The sequence below is a fragment of the Cinclus cinclus genome, chromosome 30 (genome assembly GCF_963662255.1).
Source record: "Cinclus cinclus chromosome 30, bCinCin1.1, whole genome shotgun sequence".
NCBI classification, from domain to species: Eukaryota; Metazoa; Chordata; class Aves; order Passeriformes; family Cinclidae; genus Cinclus; species Cinclus cinclus.
The window spans coordinates 912,479-934,147 of NC_085075.1; the positions used below are offsets into that span (position 1 = coordinate 912,479).

General features: G+C 64.0%; 2 protein-coding genes across 2 annotated transcripts; one reads left to right on the top strand and one right to left on the bottom strand.

Moving 5' to 3' along the window:
• Positions 1-1,422: 1,422 nt before the first annotated feature.
• SPRYD3 (SPRY domain containing 3) lies at positions 1,423-6,761 on the top strand. Its single transcript, XM_062511091.1, has 11 exons — positions 1,423-1,498; positions 1,568-1,619; positions 1,919-1,994; positions 2,070-2,194; positions 2,576-2,711; positions 2,991-3,179; positions 3,749-3,898; positions 4,248-4,305; positions 4,996-5,115; positions 5,190-5,338; positions 5,936-6,761. Exons 1-11 carry the CDS (start codon positions 1,423-1,425, stop codon positions 6,068-6,070), a joined length of 1,266 nt encoding a protein of 421 aa, XP_062367075.1. The 3' UTR covers positions 6,071-6,761.
• Positions 6,762-6,941: 180 nt separating this feature from the next.
• Positions 6,942-20,868, bottom strand: TNS2 (tensin 2). Its single transcript, XM_062510814.1, has 28 exons — positions 20,734-20,868; positions 19,321-19,432; positions 18,899-18,936; positions 18,786-18,824; positions 18,415-18,453; positions 17,819-17,862; positions 17,477-17,648; positions 17,168-17,218; positions 16,693-16,815; positions 16,254-16,318; positions 15,822-15,905; positions 15,295-15,407; positions 15,161-15,221; positions 14,697-14,766; positions 14,388-14,511; positions 13,933-13,998; positions 13,744-13,848; positions 12,238-13,273; positions 11,375-11,754; positions 10,649-10,957; positions 10,262-10,387; positions 9,750-9,842; positions 9,451-9,528; positions 8,876-8,953; positions 8,292-8,478; positions 7,817-7,885; positions 7,683-7,712; positions 6,942-7,586 (listed from the first exon to the last, which is right to left on the bottom strand). Exons 1-28 carry the CDS (start codon positions 20,797-20,799, stop codon positions 7,445-7,447), a joined length of 3,900 nt encoding a protein of 1,299 aa, XP_062366798.1. The 5' UTR covers positions 20,800-20,868; the 3' UTR covers positions 6,942-7,444.
• Between the last annotated feature and the right edge of the window lie 801 nt (positions 20,869-21,669).

Sequence of the window (21,669 nt, forward strand, 5' to 3'; positions counted from 1 at the left end):
AACCAACCCAATAGAGGTGTTTGTGAAGTCCTCCCCCCAGCCCCCCAAACCTGGATCTGGGGAACCACTGAAAGCACTCCAGAGCATCCCCAGTTCAAACCAGTGACTCCCATTCCAGCCATGTCCCCAGTGTGACCCTTGCACTGGTTTGACCCCAAAGTTGAACCCCCTCAATGCCTCCATTATCCTCCAATTCCCCCCAGTCCTTGCGGTAACCCCCCCATTCCCCATAATTTTCACAGTTCCTACCAGTTTCCCCCAGTAACTCCTGGCGCCCCAAGTCCCCCGGTTTTCCCTGTCCTATAGAGGGCCGCTTGCGCCTCGCACCCCATGCCCGTAGTGACACGTGATCACAACGCGCGCTCACCGCTTTCCCGCTAGGCTCCGCCTCTCGCCTGCTTCGCCCTCCAATTGGCTGAGGTAGCCGACAGTCCCGGCTCCGCGTGTAGCGATTGTTCGCGGTGCATAGTGGGCGGGCGTAGGGAGACGGAAGCGAGCGAGACCCGGATGTGAGTGCGGCCCATGGAGGGGGCGGGACCCCCGGTAAGGGGGGCATTGGGGGCCCGGGGGGGGGCTCTGGAGAAGATTTGGAGGTCTGGGGACGTCCGGGGGAGATTGGGAGAGGCCGTGAGGAGTCGGGGGAGACCCCGGTAAGGGGAATATGGGAGGGATTTGGGGGTCCTGAGGGGAGTTGGGGGGAATTGGGGAGGTCTATGGGGTCCCATGGTGGAGGGGCGGCTGCGATGCGGGGGGAATGGGGGTGCTTAGGGGATTCTGGGAACAGTGGTGCTGTGGAAGGGGGATCCCCGGAATAGGGGGGACCTCGGCGTCTGTGTGTGTGGGTGTCAGGGTTGGGATGGGGGATCAGTTTTGGGCTGGCAGCTGGGTTTGTCAGATGTGGGTTTTAGGGGGGATCAGGTGTGTGTTGAGGGACAGTTTTGGGGTATCTCAGGTGTGACTTGGGTGTGTCAGGTATGTGTTTGGGAGAACGGTTCTGGGAGGTCTCCAGTGGGTGTTTTGGGTTCCGGTGTGATTCTGTGGTCCAGATGTGTTTGGAGGGCCCGATGGGTTCTGGGGGTTGCGTGTATTTTAGGGAGTCAGGTGTGTTTAGGCGGCTTAAGTGTATTTTGGAGCATCAGGTGTGTTTTGGGGATTCATTTTGAAAGCTCAGATGTATTTTCGGGAGTCAGGTATGTTTAAGGTTTTCAGGTATGATTTGGAGGATCGGGTGTGTTTTGAGGGAAGTTTTGTGGGTTCAGATGTGTTTGAGGTGTCAGATGTGTCTTTGGGGGTCAGTGTTGGGGGATTCCATGTTTCGGGGGTTCACGTTTGATTCGGGGTGTCAGTTTCGGATGTGTCGGTTCCAGGCCCCCCGTCCTTTCGGGGGTCCCACCGTTGCCTCCCCGCAGGAGCCCCCCCGCCATGGATGACCTGAACCTGCACTTCAGGTTCCTGAACTGGCGCCGACGGATCCGGGAGATCCGGGAGGTGCGGGAGGGCCGAGACCGGGATCGAGACCGGGATCGAGACCGGGATCGGGATCGGGATCGGGATCGGGATCGGGGTCTGCGCTGCCAGGAACGTGCCCGGCACATCCTGGTGGATGGGGACACCCTCAGGTAACACGGGGGGACCGGGGGCACCCGCAAAAGGTGACTGGGGGGCTCCGGGGGGCCACGTGAGGGGACACACGGTGGGGGAAGGGGGCGGGGGGGGGGTACATGGAGGGGGATGGGGGCACCTACAAAAAGGGGCTGGCCCAAGGAGGAGGGGGGGGATGCACCCACAAGGGTGGGAGGGGTTGAGGGTGCCCACGGGGGTGGGAGGGGTCTGGAAACATCCACAGATCTGGGAGGTGGGGGGGGTCTGGGGGTACCCGGGGGAGATCGAGGGTGTCTCAGCCCCCCACCCCCCGCAGCTACCGTGGCCCCTCGGGCGAGGTCGGCTGTTACGTGGCCCCACGGCCACTGACCCGCGACAGCAACTACTTCGAGGTGAGCCTGGGGTTCGGGGGGCGTGGGCTGTCCCGGGGGTGGTACGGAGCCCTGACCCCGCTGCCCCATGCCCAGGTGTCCATCGTGGACAGCGGGGTCCGCGGCACCATTGCCGTCGGGTTGGTCCCGCACTGCCACAGCCTCGAGCACCCCCCGGGATGGGGGCCTGGCTCTGTTGCCTACCACGCTGATGATGGAAAGTGAGTGTTGTGACAGCCGGGGTCGAGGTTGGGATGTCGTGGTAGCGGGGAGGTGTTGGGATAATTGTGGGTGTTGGAATATTAAGGAATTTCATGATGTTGGGAGATGTCAGGATGTTAGACAGTGAAGTGAAGGATGAGGTGCTTTGGGATATCGGGGTGTTGGGATAGCAGGGGGATGTCAGGGTATTGAGTGGTTGGCACCTTGGGGGTGTCAAGATCCTGTAGGGGGCAGGAGGCTGGGAGGTCTTGGGGGACACTGGGGCCTGTCATAACATTTGGGTTCTGCTCCAGGTTTGGGGTCCCCCATTACTGACACCTTCCCCTTCCATTCTGAATTCCCCAATTTTCGGGGTCCCCCTGTTTTTTGGCATTCCCCAGGCTCTACAGTGGCCGAGCCAAGGGGCGCCAGTTTGGATCCAAGTGCAGCTCTGGGGACCGAATCGGCTGTGGTGTTGAGAGGGGCTCGTTCGGGGCCCCCCCCGCCCAGGTTTTCTTCACCAAGAATGGCCAGAGGGTGAGGGGATCCCCATCCTGCCCCAGAGCACCGTCAAAATTCACCAGGGCATCCTCAAACCTCCCAGGACCCCCCAAACAGGAGCTCCTTTTGCCCCTCCCCCAGCTGTTCTTCACAAAGAATGGACAGAGGATAGGAGGACCCCCAAATCTTCTGGAAACCTGAAGCCTCCAGAGTCCCCCCACTTCCCTGTTTGCTGTTTCCCTAAATCCCAGATGGGAGGCCTGGGGGTGCCCATGTCCCTGAGCCCCCCTCACCCCCTGACTCCCTCAATTGCAGGTGGGGGGGCTGGGGGTGCCACTATCGCCCCCGGGGCTTTTCCCAGCCGTGGGGCTGCACTCGCTGGGGGAGGAGGTTCGGCTGCATCTGCCCCCGCCCGGACCATCCGAGGAGGAGGGGGGAGCGATGCTGGTGGACAGCCTGGAGGAGGAGTGGGGGAGACTCCATGACGTGCGACTCTGTGGTTCTGTGAGCACCCGGAAACCCGGGGGGGTTTGGCAGGGTCAGGGGGCCGGGAGGGGGAAAATTGGGGGCTGGAGCCTCCCCCAGGATTTGGGGTGGTGCAGGGAAATGGGGAGGGAGCTCAGAATGAGGGTGCAGGGGGGGCGGGAGGAAGGAAGGAAGGAAGGTTGGAAGAGGTTGGACCTCCTCCCTGGGCTGGGAGGTCAGAAATTGAGGTTATGGAGTGAGGAAAATTGGGGTCTGGGATTTTGGTAAGGACAGTTTTGGGGAGAGGACAAGAGAGGTCCCCAGTGCTGGGGAGGGCGTAAAGGGGGGCCGTGGCACGGGGGTGGAGTAAAGGAGGTCACTGCGGTGACATCGGGAGTCTGGGGGTTCTTGGGTGCCCCCAAATCCCCTGTGTGTGTGTCCCGACTATGATCCTCCCCTCAGCCCCTGTGATTCCCCAGATCCCCCAAACCCTCCCAGGTGCTGTTATTAGGCAGGGAAGGGGATGAATTTCGCGGATCTGGGGCTGGCCCGGACTGGGGGGTGCCCCTTCTCCCCGTGTCTGAGCCCTCCCCGTGCCCCCCCACCAGGTGCTGGAATACGTGGGGAAGGGGAAGAGCATCGTGGATGTGGGGCTGGCCCAGGCCCGGCGGCCACTCAGCCCCCGTAGCCACTACTTCGAGCTGGAGATCCTGGACCCCGGCGAGAAGTGCTACATTGCCCTGGGCGTGGCCAGGAAGGTGCGCGGGGGGCTTGGAATTGGGGTGCGGGGGGACTTGGATGGGTGGAGACACCTACGGAGCTGGGGGAGCGCAGGGAAGAGGGGGGATGTGAGTCAAAAATGGGGATCCGGGGGTTACAGAGGGAGTAAAGGGGGCTGGAGCCTCCTTCAGGGCTGGGAGGGGACTCACATTTGGGGTGAGGGGCTGGACCTCTCCACCGGGCTGGGGCTGTGCTGAAAAGTGGGGAGGTGTCAAAAATGAGGGTTTGGGGTGGAAAATTGAGGTCCATGGATTTGGGGAGGAGCAGGACAGGCCACATTGCCCTTACCTCCCTCCCCTGTGCCCCCCCCCCCCCGTACTCTCGCAGGATTACCCCAAAAATCGTCACCCCGGCTGGAGCAGAGGCTCAGTGGCCTATCACGCGGGTGAGTCCCCCAAAAGTGGGAGGGACCCCCAAAATGGGCGGGACCCCCCGGGCGGGACCCCCCCCAAACGCAGGACCCCAATAGTGGGACCTCCCCCTACGCTTTCTCCTTGTGAAAACCTCTTTCCTATTTCCCCTCCCTGTTTTGGGTTGCTCCCCTATAATGAGGGTCTGGGCGTCTCTCCCATGACCTCGGGGGTCCCCCTAAATTGAGGGGTCCCCATGATCCCTTCCTTTTCCCTTCCTCTATCTTTGTCCTTTCCCAACACAGTTTCCTCCATTTTTCTGGGGTGCAGTCCCATGGGGAGGTCTGAGGGGTGGTTTCCAGCCCCTCGAGGGGGGTCCCCATGGTCTTTCCTTTTTCCCCCCTTTTATCTCATTTTTCCCCCTTGTTCCTTTCACCCTCGTCTTCCTTCTGCACTTCTCAGGCCTAGTTATCTCCTTTTTTGGGGGTGCACCCCTATGGGAGGGGTCCCCCTCATGACCTGAGGACTCCCTCCTGATTCGGGGGTCCCTCTGTGCACTCCCTGTCCCCAGCTGTCCCCTTCTCCATTTCCCCCCTCCTCCTTCTCCAGCAGTAACCCCTTTCTCTGCCCATTTCTCCCCCTTTCTTTGGGGTGCACCCCCATGGAGTCTGTCTGGGGTTTTCCCACGAACTGGGGCATCCCTCTAAGTCGGGGTCTTTCCCCAGATGACGGAAAGCTGTTCCATGGCAGCGGGGTCGGGGATCCCTTTGGCCCACGCTGCTACAAGGGTGACATGATGGGCTGTGGGATCATGTTCCCTCGGGACTACGGCCGGGACAGCGAAGGTACTGCAGGGCTGGGGACCCCCAAAGCCTGGGCGGGCCCTGGGGGGGATCCCTCACCCTTTTCCCCGCTGCAGGTGACAGCGATGACTCCTCGGAGCCCCCGGAAGTGAAGGTGAAGGTGCGCAACGTGATGTACTTGGAGGAGGAGGAGGAAGAGGAGGAGGAAGAGGAGGAGGAAGAGGAGGATGGGGAGGACATGGAGCAGGAGGGCAGGAAGGTCGTGGTAAGGGTGGGGACACCCCGCCAAAAAGAAAAATCTGTACCCTAAAAACATTCCTTCTCCCCAAAAAAGCTCATCCTTCTCCCCAAAATTATCCTTTGTCCCCTGTTGGGATCCTTTTGAATCAGTTTTGGGGCTCCACCACCCGGATTTTGGAGGGGTTGGGGATGTCCCACCCCCCCCCCCATATTTTAGAATGGCCCCCACATTTTTCTATGATCCCCACTCATATTTGTGCCCCACCCCGAACCTTCTATCACCCCAAAAATCCCCTGCAACGCCCATTGCTTTCCCTTTATAGAGACTCACCATGGGGTCAATCCCTTTGCCCCCATTTTTTTGGAGATTGGGGTCTCCCTGTCCTCCCCTCTTATTTTGGGGTGACCCTGCTGTGTGTCCCTGACCAGCCCCCCCCCCCCCCCGTTTTTGCCTCTTCAAAACCCCCTGCTCACCCCAAAAATGCCCCCTTCACCCCATTTTTTGCTCATCTTTCCTTGCCTTATTCCTTCCTTTACCCCTGGCTTTTTTTTGGGGGGGGGATGGGGTGTCCCCCTGCCCTCCCAATATAGGGGTGACCCCCCCAATTTGTGCTCCCCCCAGGTGTTCTTCACGCGGAACGGAACGGTCGTGGGGCGCAGGGAGGTTGGGGTCCCCCCCGGGGGGCTCTTCCCCACCGTGGGGATGCTCAGCACTGGTGAGAGGGTCAAGGTGGACCTGCACCCCCTGAGCGGATAAAGGGGGGCCCACGTGGGGTCCTCCAACATCTGAAACCCTCTGGTGCTCCCGGACCCACCCCGGGCTCTCCCAGTGCACTTTAGGGTGTTTCCACAACAGTGGAGATGCCCCCCAAGGTGGTTTTTAGGGGGTTCACTCCTGCCATCCCACATTATTTTGTGCTTTGAAGGCTCTTGGGGGGGAGTGTCCCCCAAGCAAATGCCCCCATTGACCCCTCAAAAGTACCCCACTGTTGTCCCCACCGAGATGGTTTTTGGGGGTCTCAGCCATGGCCTCTACCATATTTTTGGGGAACCCATTCCTGCCCCACCTCCATGTTTGTGAGGGACTCAATCCTGCCCCCCCCCAGTCATCCCAATGACCCCCCCCAGGTGGATTTGGGGGTCTCAGTCATGCCCCTTCCACCATGGGTGACCCTTATGCTCCCCCAGAGCTCCCCAAACCACCCCTTTGACCCTCTCCAGCCCCCCCAACCCCTCCCACTCCACTGACCTCCCTAGTATCCCCTCAGATCACATCTGTGCTCCCCATCTCTTCCAGCACTCCTCATTCTTGGAGAGTTCCAGGGGGCAGAATTAGGGGTTCTCCCCCAAATCATGAATGTAACCTGACCTTTTCAATTCCATGGGAGCCCCCAGAGTCCCCAGCTCTGTGGTGGGGGCTGGGCTGTTTTTGGTGCCCCCTTTGATGTTTGCACATGTTGGGGGGGGGGGGGTTCCATGCCTCCCCCCCCCTCAAATAAACCTATTTCTTACACCAAAATAAATGTGGATTTATTGGCTTTCCCCCAGGACCCCAGAAATTGCAGGGGGTATCCCTGTGCCAACTTTTCTACCAGCCTCCCCTTCATTTGAGGGGGCAGCTGGGGGTGTGCAGGAGGTTTTGGGGGTCTCTGGGGTGAGGTTGGACGATCTGGGGAGTGTCTGGGGGATTCTCAGGGGGAGTTTGGGGGTCCCCAGTAGGACTTCAGTGATGAAGATGGGGGGGAAGGAGATTATGGGGGTTCCCTTGTGCTCCCCTGAATTGGGTGTGTTTGGGGAATCCGGGGGTGGTTTTGGGGGAGTCTCAGTGGGGGTTGGGGGTGTTCAGGACCTTGGTGATAAAGGTGATGATGGCAATGATTGGTGATGTGTATCCCCCCTTGGCACGGGGGGCTCCAAGGACTATTGGGCATCCCCAGATAGTTTTGGAGGTCACAGGGGGTTCTGGAGGTCCCTCAATGTCATGTTCCCAGAAGGGCCTTGGAAAAAAGCGGGGGGGGGGGGGGGGGGGGGAGTCCCACTGGGTTTTGGGTGTGTCCCGGAGCCTCCCTGCCTTGGGGGGCTTTGGGAGTCCCCAGATGGTTTTTGGGGTCTTCAGAGGGTCCCTGGGGCCTCAGGGCCGTGTCCCCAGCAGAACTTTGGTGACGAAGGTGACAATGGCCCCTGCCGGCTGCTCGGGGTCCAGCTCCGCGAATACGTGACAGGCGTTGGCCCCCCCAGGTGCCCCTGCCTGCTTCGCCACAAACCCAAAAATCCTGGGGGACCAGTATGGAGGAAGGGCCGAGGCCAGAGTCAGATCTGTGCCCCTCCTCCTTTCCGAGGGGTCCCATTCTGGGGCATTCTCCACGTACCTGGCTGTGGTCCCGTCAGGGTTTGCCCACCTGGGGGGGAGGGGGGGGGGGATGTGTGTTAAAGCGGTTGGGAGGTCTGAAAGGGTTTGGATGGTTGGGGATCCCCCCTGTGTCTCCCCGTGCGCCCCCCTCACCTGCGGTCCTGGGGGTCGGTGCCACAGTGGGTGACACTGCTCACAGGGTAGTGGCGGCGGAAAAAGAGTCTGGGGAGGGGAGATGGAATATGGTTAGGAGGGGTTGGGGGGAGGGAGAGAGGGTGGGGGGGCAGGGCAGGTTGCTGGGCCGGGGTCGGTGGGTGCCAAGGGGTTTGGGAGGGAGGTCGGGGTTGGTTTTGGGGGTTGTTGGGGTTTGGGGGATAAGTGGTTTGGAGGGTTAGGTGTTTAGTGGGGTTGGTGGTTCAGGGAGTGAGGGTTTTGGGGTGTTTGAGATGGTTTGGGGGAGTGGGTGGTTTTGGGGGTTTCGGTAGTTTGGGGGGGATCTCGGTTTGAAGGAGTCCGAGTGGGGGGGATTGGGTGGTTTGGGGAGGGTGGGGGGTTTGGGGTGATTGCAGGATTAACGGGATCTGGGTTTGGGGGGGTTCGTTGGCTTGGGGGTTTGGGGGTCCCTCACTTGCGCTGCCGGTCCGTCAGGGTGATCCCCTGCGCCGACACCTTGAAGTGCACAGGGCTGGGGGGTGGCTGGGGGGACACCCCTGCACTCGGGGTCCCCTCCAGGAGGGACCCCACAGCCTTGGCCACGGCCTGGGGCCCGGTCAGAGCCTCGGTTCCCACCGAGCCCAGGAACAGCACAGAGCAGGCTGGGGGGGGCAACGAGGAGGAGAAACTCCAAAACTGGGACCATCCTCCCCAGAACCAGGACCAGCCTCCCCAAAACCAGGACCAGCCTCCCCCAAACCGGGATCAATCTCCCCAGAACCAGGACCAGCCTCCCCCAAACTGGGACCAATCTCCCTAGAACCAGGCCAGCCTCCCCAAAACCAGAACCAGCCTCCCCAAAACCGGGACCAGCCCCCACAGGGCTCCCAGTCCCAATGCTAATCTCACACAGTGAGCCAATTCCAGTGTTTGCACCACCCCAGTAACTGCCCCCTTCCCCGTGCCCCCCACTCCAGTATCTCTAGTACTGCTCCCAGTGCCCCCAGCACCCTCCAGTGCCCCCAGTGTTCCCAGTTCTCCCAATACCCCCAGTCCCACCTGCCCCCTGCCTCAGGAGAGCTCCAGCTGTGCTGACATTGGGGGGCCCGGGGGGGTCCAGGGACTCCTCCTGCAGCTCTGGGGAGGAGGGCACAGGTTGGGGGGGGCGGCCAGGACCCCCAGTGCCCCACCAGGAACTGTCCAGAATCACCAGCAGGGAAAACTGGGGAGCCAAGGGAGTTTGGGGGGAAACTGGGGGCACTCTGGGGGGATTATGGGGGGCTGGAGGAGTTTCTGGGGGGTCCCGTGTGCTTTTCGGGGAGGGTTTCACTGTTTGGGAGTGTCCCTGCAATTTTGGGAGTTCCCGCGGTTTTGGGGCCGCCTGTGGTATTTGGGGGAGGACTCGCGATTATTGGGATATCCTCGTGCTTGTGGGGTGCCCCAGCAGGTGTTCAGAGGTGTCCCCACGGGGTCTTTGGGGTGTCCCATGATTTTGGGGTTCTCGGGGGGATTTTGGCATGTCCCAGGGAGGGGTTGCGGTGGTGCACCCGCATTTTGGAGGGGATCCCCTCCAGTGAGGCTTTTGGGGTGTCCACACGGTGTTTGGGTGTTCCCGCAGTTTTTGGAGTGCCCACCTGCGTGAGGGATGCGGAGGGTGCAGGGTAGCGAGATGGGGGTGATGGAGTGCTGCAGCACCAGCGCCGGGAGGCTCCCTGGGGGGAAGAGATGTCAGGGCACCCCCAAAATCCCCGAAGACCCATAGATTCCCCCAACCCCACCCGACCCCCCAAAACCCGCCCGAGTTCCCCTTGAGACCTCACTGACGCCCATAGCCCCTCCCACTGACCTCCCCAGCCCTCAGAGACCCCCCAGAACCTCAGAGACCCCCCCCAGATCCCTCCTCTGTTCCTCCCCAGCCCCCCGCCCCCCTCACCGAAGTAAGGCTCTTCGGGGCACCCCCGAATTTTGACTCCCCGTGGGCCCGTCTCGATCAGGAAGTGCCGGACCAGCTGCTCCTGAGGGTCCCCTGGGGAGCCGGGGGGAGTCAGACGCCAGGGAGACCCCCGAGACGCCCTCCCGAATACAGCACCCCCCGTCGTCCCAATATTTTCTATGGGGCATTTGGGGGGGTGTCCATGGGGGGCATCTGAGAGGGTTCATGGGGTGTTGGGAGTGTCCAGCCTCCACTGGCAGACCCCCGAGACCCCCCCAATACTGCACGGGGCAGAGGGGTCAAGGTGGATTTGGGGGCTGCTGGTGGGGAATTGGGGGTGATTTTCAAGAGTCCCTGGGCTGTTGGGACGCCAGAGCCCTGGGAGATGCCTCTTTCCCCCCCAGACCCCAAATACTCCGTAGGGGGGACAGTGGGTTTAGGGCGTGCCGGGGGGTGTCCATGGAAGCGGGGGGGATCTACGGGTGTTCGGGGGGACATGGAGAGGTCCATACCCGTTCTGGGGGTGGCGCGAGGTGGCGGCACCCCAACTCTGAGTGCGAGCCCGAACGCCCCCGGAAAGCTGCTGCTGCGGCGGACGAGGAACGAGCCGGGAGGGGCCGCCTTGAGCAGGGACACGGCTGGGGGGGCACGCGGGGTCACACGGGGGCACACGGGGGGGACCCCACTGATCCCCGCCCAGCCGCCCATAGCCCCCACTGACCTCCCATGCTCTCCCGATCCCCCTCAAACACCCCCCAGCCCCTCAATACTCCCTCATAACCCCCAAGACCCTCCAAAACCCATCCCTTCCAAACCCCCCCGGGAGTTTCCGGCCCCCATGCCCGCCTCCCACAACCCTCCGGGGGTCCCCAGCGCCCCGATCCCCCCGTCCCCCGTACCTTCCTCCCGGGACAGCCCCGGTTTGTACCAGAACTTGGTCGTGTCCTGCACGAAGGTGCCTCCGGGGGGGGTTCCGCCCGGCCCCGGGCCGGCCGAGGGGGGACCCTGGGTCCCCGCCGGGCTGCGCTGGGGTGAGGAGGGGTCCCGGGGCCCCCCAGGGGCCGGGGGATGCCGCTTCTCGGGCAGGGGCGGCTGCGGGGGCGGGGGGGATCCGGGGGTGCCGCTGCTGGGGGAGGCGGCCCGGGGAGACTCGGGGGAGGGGCGGGGAGGGCCCGGCCAGGGGGTCCCCTCAATAGGGCTGCGTCGCCCTGGGGGGGCACAGAGAGAGAGGGGAGTGAGATCCCCCAAAAGACCCTCTGGGGGGTATTCCCTTGGATCCCCCAATTACCCTTTAATCCCGCAAAGTCCCCACAAATCTCCCTCAGTTTATGCCTCAGATCCCCAAGCCGCCCCCTGGCCCCTCTGTGGCCACGAACTCTCTCCAGAAGCCCCATTCCCCCTCCCCCATCCAGCCCCTTTAGACCTCAATCCCAACACGACTCCGGACCCTCTCCATGAACCTTTTTACCTCCCGCAGATCTCCCCCAGGACCCCCCAGTAGCCCCTATAATGCCCCATAACCGCCCCAAGAGGCCCCCACAGTCCTTTTAGACCCTCCAAATCCCTAATGCCCTCCAGGACCCCTATTAACTCATTTGCGTCCTCACTTTGTCCCCCATCTTTACCTGTAGGTTCCTGGGGCTCCCCTATGGAGGGGGTGTCGTAGCCCCCTTTTCTAGGGGAGGGTCCCCGCTCCAGCCCCAGCCCGGGGCGGCCGCAATGGGGGCAATCTGGGGGCTCCAGAGGGGGCGCTCCCCAGTCATGCCCGCTATAAATTGGGCGGGTGGGGAGTGCGGAGATGCCCCCCCAGCCCTGGCAGTCCTGGCAGGGGCAGGGAGGTGGGAGCTCTCCCAAAAGCAGGTACCCCCCCGCCACTGGGCGCCCGTAGCGCCCCCATGGGGGGAACCCCTCGGACAGCGAGCGCTGCACCCCTCGTTTTGGGGGGTCCCGGGGGGAGGCGAGGCTGGCTCGACGGCACAGGGGGGGACACGGGGGTGCCCAGGGGCTGGGGGGGCCCCAAGGGTTCGGGAGGCTGTGGGATACTGGGAGGCTGTGAGGTGCGGGGGGGCTGTGGGATATTGGGATCCCATGGGATGCTGGGTGACTGTGGACTGAGGGGGGGTTATGGGCTATTGGGGAGCTGTGGGGTGCGGGGGGACCGTGAGACATCGGGGTCCCGTGGGAGGCTGGCAGTCCCTGGGATATTGGGGTGATGTGGGAGATTGGGATCTCGGGGGATACTGGGGTGCCATGGGGTTTTGGGGGGCTGCAGCATGTCGGGGGGCTGTGGGTGGCTGGGGTTTCATGGATTATTGGGGTCCCGTGGGATACTGGGGGGCTGTAGGATGTTTGGAACTTTTGTGCTTGTGGGGGGCTATGAGGAGTATGGGGGCCCTGCGATGTTGGAGATCCATGAGATGGTGGAGTCCCATAGGATTTTGGGGTCCCATAGGGTGATGGGGACCCCTGGGATGTTGGGGTCCCATACGGAGTGGGGGTCTCCAGGGATGTTGGGGTCCCATGGGATGCTGGGGGGCTGTAGGGTATTGGTGACTCAGGGAACGTTAAGGTCCCCTGGGATATTGGGGTGCTATTGGGCACCAGGGACCCCCGGGATATTGGGGTCCTGTGGGATATTTGGGTTCCATAGGGCACTGTGATCCCGTGGGATGTTGAGGTCCCGGGGGTTACTGGGGAGCCATGGGGTGCTGGGGTCCCATAGGAAGTTGGGGACTCCTGGGACGCTGGGGGGCCATGGGGTGCTGGGGTCCCATAGGAAGTTGGGGACTCCTGGGACGCTGGGGGGCCATGGGGTGCTGGGGTCCCATAGGAAGTTGGGGACTCCTGGGACGCTGGGGGGCCATGGGGTGCTGGGGTCCCATAGGAAGCTGGGGACTCCTGGGACGCTGGGGAGCCATGGATTGTCAGTGTCATGTGGGGCACCAGGGTCCCATAGGGTTTTGGGGTGTCATAGGGTGTGGGGGACCCCTGGGATTTGGGGGACCGATAGGATGTGGGGAAGCCATGGGGTGTTAGGGTCCCGCAGGATGTCAGGGGGCTGTGGGGAGCAGGGGTCCCATGGAATGTGGGGGCTCCGTGGGATGGGGGGGTCTTATGGGATATTGGGGTCCCATAGGACATAGGCATCCCATGGGATATGGGGGTCTCATGGAATGTGGGGGTGCCGTGGGACATCGGGGTCCCATAGGATGTGGGATTCTGGTAGGATGCCGGGGTCCCGAGTGGCTCAGGGGTCCCATAGGCTGTGGGGGTCCCGAGAGGTTCTGGAGTGTCAGGGGGCTCCTCCCCTGGGCCGGGGATCTCACGGCCCCCCCGCACCCCGAAGCCCCCCAGCAGCTGCTCCAGCTCCCGGCGCTCGGCGGCCGTGGGGGGCGGGGGGCGGCCGTGGGGGGCTCCGGGTGGGGGCGGGGAGTCAGAGTCCCCCCCGGGGGGACAGGGACCCCCCTTCTTCTGCACCCGGGCATAGGGGCTGCCATCCAGGGGACCCCAAGTGTGGGAGGGCTCTGTGAAGGATAAGGGTGGTCAAAGCCCGCCCCCAGCACCCCCAAAACCCCACAGCACCCCCCGGAACACCTCGGGACCCCTGTCTCCTTTCCCATACCCTTCAGGCCATGGGGACCCCTCCCTTATGTCAATATTGCCCCTCAAAGCCCCCCGTGCACCCCCAGTTCCCCGCATTTTCCCCATTTGAAAGGGGAATTTTCAACCCCTTGAAGGTGGGGAACCCCCATCCTCCCTTATCGTGGGAGGGTGCCTCCCCACATTTGAGGCCTCCCCAAAACCCCCGAATACCCTCGGTCCCCCCAGCCCCTCAAATCCCCCCCCCCCCCCCCCCAGCCACCCCTGACAGTCCAGGTCACCCCAACACCCTCCAGCACCCTGAGACCCCCACTGTGTTCCCCAGATTCCAGGCCATGGGTTGCCTCTTCCCTCTCCACACCGCACCCCAGTTTCTTCCCCGACCCTCTCTTACCCTCGGGGCTATCCCAGTGCCCCTCGTAGGAGTCGCGCCGAACCGCGGGGTCACGCACCCCGTAATCGATGGGGGCTGCGGGGGGGCCGCGGGGAGGGACCCAGCCTGGGGGAGGGGGGCAGGAAATGTGGGCGTCGAGAGGGGGCCCCGGCGGGGTATCCCCGGGGGTCTCCGCTCCCCAAAACCCACCTTCGACCCTTTCGGGGCCTGAGGAGAAGATGAACTCGACGGTGGCGTCGGGAGGGAAGCGCTGGTCTGGGGGGCAGCACGGGCGGTTCGGCAGGTCATGGGGGCATCCCCATCATCTGCATCCCCAAATTGTCCCGTACTCTCCCAGTCGCTCCATTTCCAGCCCTCATCCCCTTCCTGCCCACCCAAATTCCCCCAGGTCTGCCCTTCCTGTTCTTGTCTGGGGGGGCACAGGGAAACTGGGGGCATCCTCGTTATCTGTGCCCCCAAATACCGCCACGTCCTTCCTCCTGGCACCCTCGGAATCACCCCAGTACCCCCCCGGTGTCCCCCAAAGCACCCCTAAACTCTGACTGTCCTCCCGTGCCCCCCCAAACCCCGGAGCCCCCGAAACCCCACAGTTCCCCCAGCTCCCTCTGACCCTCCCAGTCCCTCATACTCCCCCGCGCCCCCACCTTTCCAGGCCAGGTCGAGCTCGTCCCGGCGCAGCCTCAGGCGGGGCCCGCGCAGGGTCCCCGTGTGAAACTGAACCCCAAAAACCGCCTCGCGACCCCCCCGCCGCCGGTGGTAACAGCGCACCTGGGGAGTGGCACAGGTGAGCGGGAGGCACGGACAGGTGAATTGGAGGGGCCACACACACAGAGGTTAGGGGGGATCATCCCCTCCACGCATGGCCCCCGCGAGCTGCCCCACGAGCTCTGAACATCCCTCGGCCTCCCCCAATCCGTCCTCCGACTCCCCTGCACCCCCACGCCCCCCCTCACCATTACGTCCCCCTTGAGCAGCAGCGCCGGCTCCAGCGTGACACAGAGCGACTGCGAGGCGGGGGAGCTGCTGGGGATAGAAGGGAGGCATTTTGGGGGAGTTAAGGTTTGGGGACAGGATTGGGGTGGCAGGTTTGGGGCAATCAGTTTGGGGGGACGTGTTGAGATTAGCGGTACCCCCTGAAACCCCACCAGCCACAGAGCACTGGGGGAAACTGGGGGAAAGGCTGGGGGGAGACCCTGGACCCCTCTGAAGGCGGCGGTCAAAGTGTGCGTGTCAGGTTTGGGGGGCGGGGTTGTGAGCTTTGGGGGTGCCCCGGGACCCCTCGATGGGCACAGTGGGGAATGTGAGGTTTGGGGGAGGGACCAGGACGCCCCCAACAGGACAAAAGGGTGGGAATAATGCCCCGGGACCCCCCGAGGTGCAGGGGAGATCAGATTTGGGGTGGGGAGGTGTGACTCACTAGACCCCCGAGGTGTAGACGAGCCGCAGCGATTGGTAGATCTTGAGGAAGGGGCGGCAGCCTGGGGGGGACATGGCGGTATTACTGGGGGGCCCTGGGGGGTTGTCGGGGTCTCATCCCCGCCCCAAACTGACCATCGGGAGGGTCGTAGGCGGGCAGGGGGGGCAGTAGGACATGGTGCAGGAACTGGGGGGAACTGTTCAGGCGGAGTCGCCCTGAGAGCAGCGCCCCAAAATCCTCTGTGTACCTGGGGGGAAGGCGGAAATTGGAACCCCAAAACTGCCCCAAAACCACATCAAATACAGGCCAGAAATCCCCTCAAAAGGACCCCAAACACCAACTGAAACCACACCAAAAATCACCTCAAAACCACCCCAAAACTGCCCTAAACCACATCAAAAATTACCCCAAGAACACCCTAAAACCCATCCCAAAAGCATTCCAAAAAAACCACTCCAAAATGACCCAAAAATCATCCGAAGAAACACCTCAGAACTCCCCCCAAAACACCCCCCAAAAACTTTCAAAACCACCTCAAAAACCATTCCCCAAAATCACCCCCAAAAACACCCCAACTCCTCCTAATCCTGCCATGACCTCCCTTGACCCCCTCAGACCCCAGAATCTCCCACATCCCCCGCCCCCCCTTAACCCTCCCCACCTGCGCTGGGAGGGCTGCAGGACCCCCCCCAGTTTCTCCTCGCAGAACCTCCTCATACTCAGCGCGTTCAGAGCCTGCTCGGGGCTGCGGGGAGTGGTGGCAAAAGCGGGGTCAGGTATCCCCAAAGCCCCCATCACCCTCCCAGGACCCCTAAGACTCCCCCAAGCCACGCGTAATTTCTCCATAGCCCAAATCCTCCCCATCACCCCCTTTAACTCCCCAATGACCCCCCTCAGCTTCCCCATAGCTCCCCCACCCCGGACCCCCGGGCCACCCCTGAATCTGAGAACCCTCCTTGGACACCCACTCTGCCCCCCAACCCTCCATACCCTCCTATGAGCCCCCACCAGGACCCCCAATAACCCCCATAAGCCCTCCAAGTCCCCCCCCTTAACCCCCCCGATCCCCCAAAGTTCCCCCGGCCCCCCTCACCTGCCCCACACGTCGCTGTAGTGCAGAAATGCCCCCACGACCACCCCGACTGGGGCCTTGCTGCCCTGGGGGGGGGGGGGGGGGGGGGGGGGGTGGCGATAGGGGGACAGGTGAGGACTCTCAGGACCCTCAGGACTCTCCAGTACCTCCCAGTACTGTCCAGTACCACCTCATAGCTTTGAGGGGTCCCTCGAGCTGTCCCCCTGAGCCTCCCCAGTACCACCCAGTGCCCACCCCATAGCCCCGAGTACCCCCCAGTGCCTCCCGGTGTCACCCCTACTGACACCACCCAATGACCCCATAGCCCTGAGTGCATCCCAGGAACCCTCAGTACCCCCAGTGCCCGTCCAAGTGCTCCCAGCCCCCTCCCCATTGTTCCCAGCTCCCCAACCCCACAAAAAGCCCCCTCAGAGGCCCCCAAACTCCCCGGCCTCCCCACCTTGCAGAGCAGCACGGCCACGTTGCGGGGGTGCCCTCCCAGACACCCCTCGAGGGCTTTGCAGACGGAGCAGAGCAGCTCCAGGGGGGGCGCGAGGAGCTCCGGCCACCCGAAATCCAGCACCTGGGGGGGGGCCCTCAGAGCCGGCACCCCAAACACCGCGGGGGGACCCAAAACCCACCGGGACACCCCCAAACCAACCCCCTCCCTGGACATCCCCAGCACCCCCCAAGACACTCCCAACCCCGCAGGGACCCCCCCAGGAAGCCCCCCCCCCCCCCCCCCCCGAGACTCCCGTAACCCCCAGGACACCCCTGCTCCCCATCCCCCGGCACCCTCCCAGGCTCGCGGGACCTGCCCCGGGACCCCAAAACCGTGCCAGTGGATTCCAAACCCCACTCGCACGGCCCCGGACCCCCAGATCCCCCGGGGGGACCCTCATAGCCCCCCAAGATCCTCCCAGACTGCTCCTCACTTTGGGGTTCAGGCGCGTGAGGTCGCGGCGCTTCTCGGACAGGTTGAAGATCTGGAGAACACGGGGGGATCGGGAGGAGCCCGGACCACCGGGGCGATCCCGAAACTGCCCTAGGAACTCCCAGCCCACCCCTGGAATCCCCGAAATCCCGGCCCCCTTTCACCCCCGGGTCTCTCGTGTCTTGCTCCCCGTCCCCAGGGCTCCCAGTGCCCGCCTCGATGCCCCTCGATCCCCCCAGTGCTTCCAGTAACCCCCTCAGTGCCCCCACAGCCCTCCCATACTCCCCCCAGTTGCCCCAGTTATCCTCACCGTGTAGTTGGGGCCGTGCCGCGCCCCCAGGAGCTTCGCCAGGTGCCGCAGATGCCCCCCGGGACCCCCCTCGCCGCCCACCGGGATCCCCACGCTCAGGATTCGCTCAGTCACGAACGTCAAGTCCAGGGGGGGGAAGGGGGAGGTCTCGGGGCTGGGGGCGCGGGGAGTCCTGGGGGGAGGAGAGCCTCAGAACTGGGGGGGCGGCACTCCCAGAACCCCCCACCCAGCACTCCAACCCTCCCCGAGATCCCCCAGCACCCCAAAATCTCCTGGGATCTCCCCCTAATTCCATCCCCCCCCCGATCCCTGAGACTCCCCGGCACCCCAAACCCCCCGTACCTGGGCAGGGTGCTCCGCTGGGGGGCGCTGTCGAACGAGGAGCTCTGGAGGGTCCCGGGTGTGCCCCAAAATCGAGGGGGGGCAAAAGGAGGTCGGGGGGGACCCAAAACATGGGGGCAATTAAGGGTTGTCCCCAAATATGGGGGTGGGGGGGGGTTCAAGGGGGGCCAAGACAGCGGGGGCAAAGGAGGGAGTCAGAGGGGTCCCCTAAACAGGGCGAGGTCGAGGGAGTCAAGGGGGGGGGGGGGGGTTGGAGATATTGGGGGTGTCCTCATAACACGGGCGTGGGGTCAAGGGGAGGGTCAGGGACGTCCCCAGAACATGAGGAGGGTCGGGAGGGTCAAGAGGGGTTAGGGAGGGGTAAGAGGGACCAAGGTGGGGGTGGCAGAGGGGTCCCCAAAACATCGCAGAATCACGGGGGTGTCAGGAGGGGGTCGGGAGGTCTTCAACACCTGTGGAGGGTCAGGGGTGTTTTGGGAGTCTCGGGGGGGATTATAGCGGGTTTCCGGGAGGGGACTTGGGTATACCGGGGGAGGTTAGGGGTCGCGGGGGGGTTCAGGGAGTAGAGAGGGTTTTGGGGGTTCCGGGGGTCTCACCACGCGCTCGCTGCGCCGCACCGGGGCCGTGTTCCGCCTCTGGAGGGGCACAGCAGGGTCTGGAGGGGCTCGACCACCGGGGAGGGGGCAGCGTACTGCCCGGGGTGGGTTTTGGGGTCCCGAGGGGGATTTGGGGGAGAATATCAGAAGTGCCGGGTCCTGACAAGGGCGTTTGGAGCTCCCGAGGCGGGAGTCCCGTCTCCTGCTGGGGGGGGGGGGGGGGGGATTTCGCCCCTTCCGTAGGGTCCCTGGTCCTGCCCAGGATGTTTGGGGCTCCCGAGGGCAGTTCGGGGGGGTCCTGCCCGGGGGTGCTTCGGGGGTCTCCGGTCCTGCCCGGGGGGTTTGGGGAGGTCGCGGCCCTCCATACTCACCAGCTCAGGCGGGGGCAGAGGTTGGCACGGTAACGTCACCTGGAGGAGGACACGGGGGTCATCCCAAATGGGACCCAGCCGCCCTTGGGTGACAACCCCGCCCCACGTCCTACCTTGCTTTCACATCTCTTGTGGGCGGCGATTTTGCAAACTGGTGGGGACAACGACAATATCAGGACCCCCCAGGGTCTCTCCAAGGACCCCCCAGGGCCCCCAGTAGCCCTCCAATACCCACCCTCCCGCTGCCCCCAGTATTCTCCTAGTATCCCCAGTAATCCCTCACTGCCTCCAATAAACACTCCAGTAAACTCCTTAGTGCGCCCAGTAACCATCCAAGTAACCCCCCAATGCTCCCAGTGCCCTCCCAGTGCCCCCAGTAACCATCCAAGTAACCCCCCCAATGCTCCCAGTAACCTCCCAGTGCTCCCAATAACCGCCCAGTCCCGACCCCACTGTGCCCAGTAACCACCCCCCGCCACCGTATTCCCCGATCCAGCCCCCCCGAAGTGTCCCGGGGCTGTCCCGGGGGTGTCACCTCTGCATACGAGCCCGTGGGGTCCCAGGGGGGTCCCGCAGCCCCCACAGGGCGCCCCGCGGCGCAGGCTCCGCTCGCGGAACGTGTGGGGGGCGGGTGGGGGCTGCCGCGGCTGGGGGAACACGGGGAGGTCACCGCATGTCCCCCCACGACCTCGTATGTCACTTCTGTGAACCCGATGTCACCTCCGGTGTCCCCTCCATGTCCCTCCCGTGTCACCCTCTGTGACCCACCCAGTCCCCAGTCCCACCCAGTTCCCATCGTGTCACCTCCGTGTCCCCTCCTGTGGCTCCACTGTGCACTCCCGTCCGCCTCAGGTGTCCCCGAGTGTTACCTCCTTATCACCCCGGTGTCGCCCGTGTCGCCTCTTGTGTCCCCCCATGTTCCCTCCATGACTTCTCACTGACGTCTCCGTGTCTCCCCCGACTCTCCCGTGTCCCCTCCATGACCCCACACGTGTCTCCGCATGCGTCCCTATCATGTCCCTCCCTTGTCACCCCCAGTGTTCCCCCGTGTCCCTCCCCTGTCCTCTCCTGTGTCCCCTGTATCTCCTCCCGAGTCCCATTCGTGTCCCCCCATGTTGTCCCTGCGTCACTTCTCTGTTCCCCCCGTGTCCCCGCTGTGACCCCCTCATGTCTCACATGTCACCTCCAGGGACAACCCCGCACCCCCAAATAACTCCCCCATGTCACTCGTGTCCCCCCGTCTCCCTTCCCTTGTCCCTCCCGCGATTCCTTGTCACTCCAGTGTCAACCCCACAGTCTCTCCCGTATCTCCCCGTGTCCCTCCGTGTCGCTTATGTCCCACTCGTGTCCCCTTGTGTCCTCTCGTCTCCCTCCCTGTGTCCCCCCCCCCCCGGTGTCGTCCCGCGTGTCCCCCCCGTGTCACACCAGGCCCCTCTGGCCCCCGGCCACGGACATCGAGTCCCGCAGGAAGCGGGACGGGGACAAGCCCAGGAAATGTTCCCCCTGGGACGACCCCGCCGTTCCCACGGAGGGGAGGGGCGTGGGAGGGTGTGCGGGGGTAGGGGGACAGCGGAGGGAGGTGCGGGGGGTGCGTGGGACGGGGAGGGAGGGATGTGGGAAAAAGGGAAAAAGGGAAAAAGCGGGAAAATGGGGGGAAAGGGAAATGGAGGAGAGGGGTGAACGTGGGAAAATATGGGGAAGGGCGCTGGGGGGGGGGGGGGGGGCGGGTCGGGAGGGCCGGGTCGGGTCAGACTCGCCTTTCCCTCCCCAGGCCACCCAGCGTCACGCGTGGGGAGAGGGCGGCTGGAGCGGACCGCGGGGGGACCCCGCGGGGGCGCCACGGGGTGGTCCCGCTGCTTCTGGACCCGCACCCAGACCCCTTCTCCAGGGAGGGGTCCCCACCCCACGCGGGACCTCCACCCACACAGGGACCTCCCCCCGGTCCTACCGTGTCGGGGCCATCGCGGCGGCCGAGTGCGCGCAGCAGCGTCCCCATGGCCCCGGGGGGCTTCATGGGGGGGCTCCGCGGGGGCCTCGGGGGTCCCAGCGCTCCCGGGGGGCGGCTCGGGGCTCCCGTGGGTCCCGCGAGCGGCTCCGTGGCCGAAGGCGCGCGGGGAGGGGCCGTTTCCGCGATCCCGGAGCCGCTTCCCGTGCCGGGGGGGGGACACGGACACGGGGGGGACACGGGGGGGACGACACGGGAACGACACGTGTGGCTACTGGGAGGGGACACCGGGAGGATTATAGGGGAGAAAAGGAGGAGACATGGGGGAGGCACAGAGGGGACACGGACACAGGGGGGACACGGGCAGGGGGACACTGAGAGGATCACAGGGGAGACAAGGAGAGGGACGCAGGGTGGGGACACACACGGGGTGACACTTCTCCCGGCTGACACTGCCTCAGTTCTCCCTTTCTCCCTTCTAGGATCCCCCAAAATTCCGCCCGAGCCCCTCCGGGCGCTGCCCCCGCCCCCTCTTCATCATCCGCCTCCCACCGTCCTCCCGATAACCCACCCCCGCGGCTCCCCGGGACCCCCAAACTCGGGGTGCAAGGGGGGTTGGACCCACCCCATGGGGACCTACAAAGTCCGAGAGAAGGGGACGGCTGAGACCCCCCCACTCGACCCCCAAATTCGGTGGGAAAGAGGATTCTCAGCCCCTGTGACCCCCAAACTTGGGGCAGGAGATGTAGGTTTGGAGGGGCTCGAGAGACCCCACACAGTCCCAGGATGAGCTCCCCCAGGGGAGTACAAGGACCCAAACCCCCCTCCCTTGGGAAAGCTCATTTCAAGCGGAGGAATTGGGGTACATGAGGTTTAGTGGGGGCATTGGGGTGGTTGTTTTAGTGGGGGCATTTTGGGCCGTACAAGAGGAATTGGGGT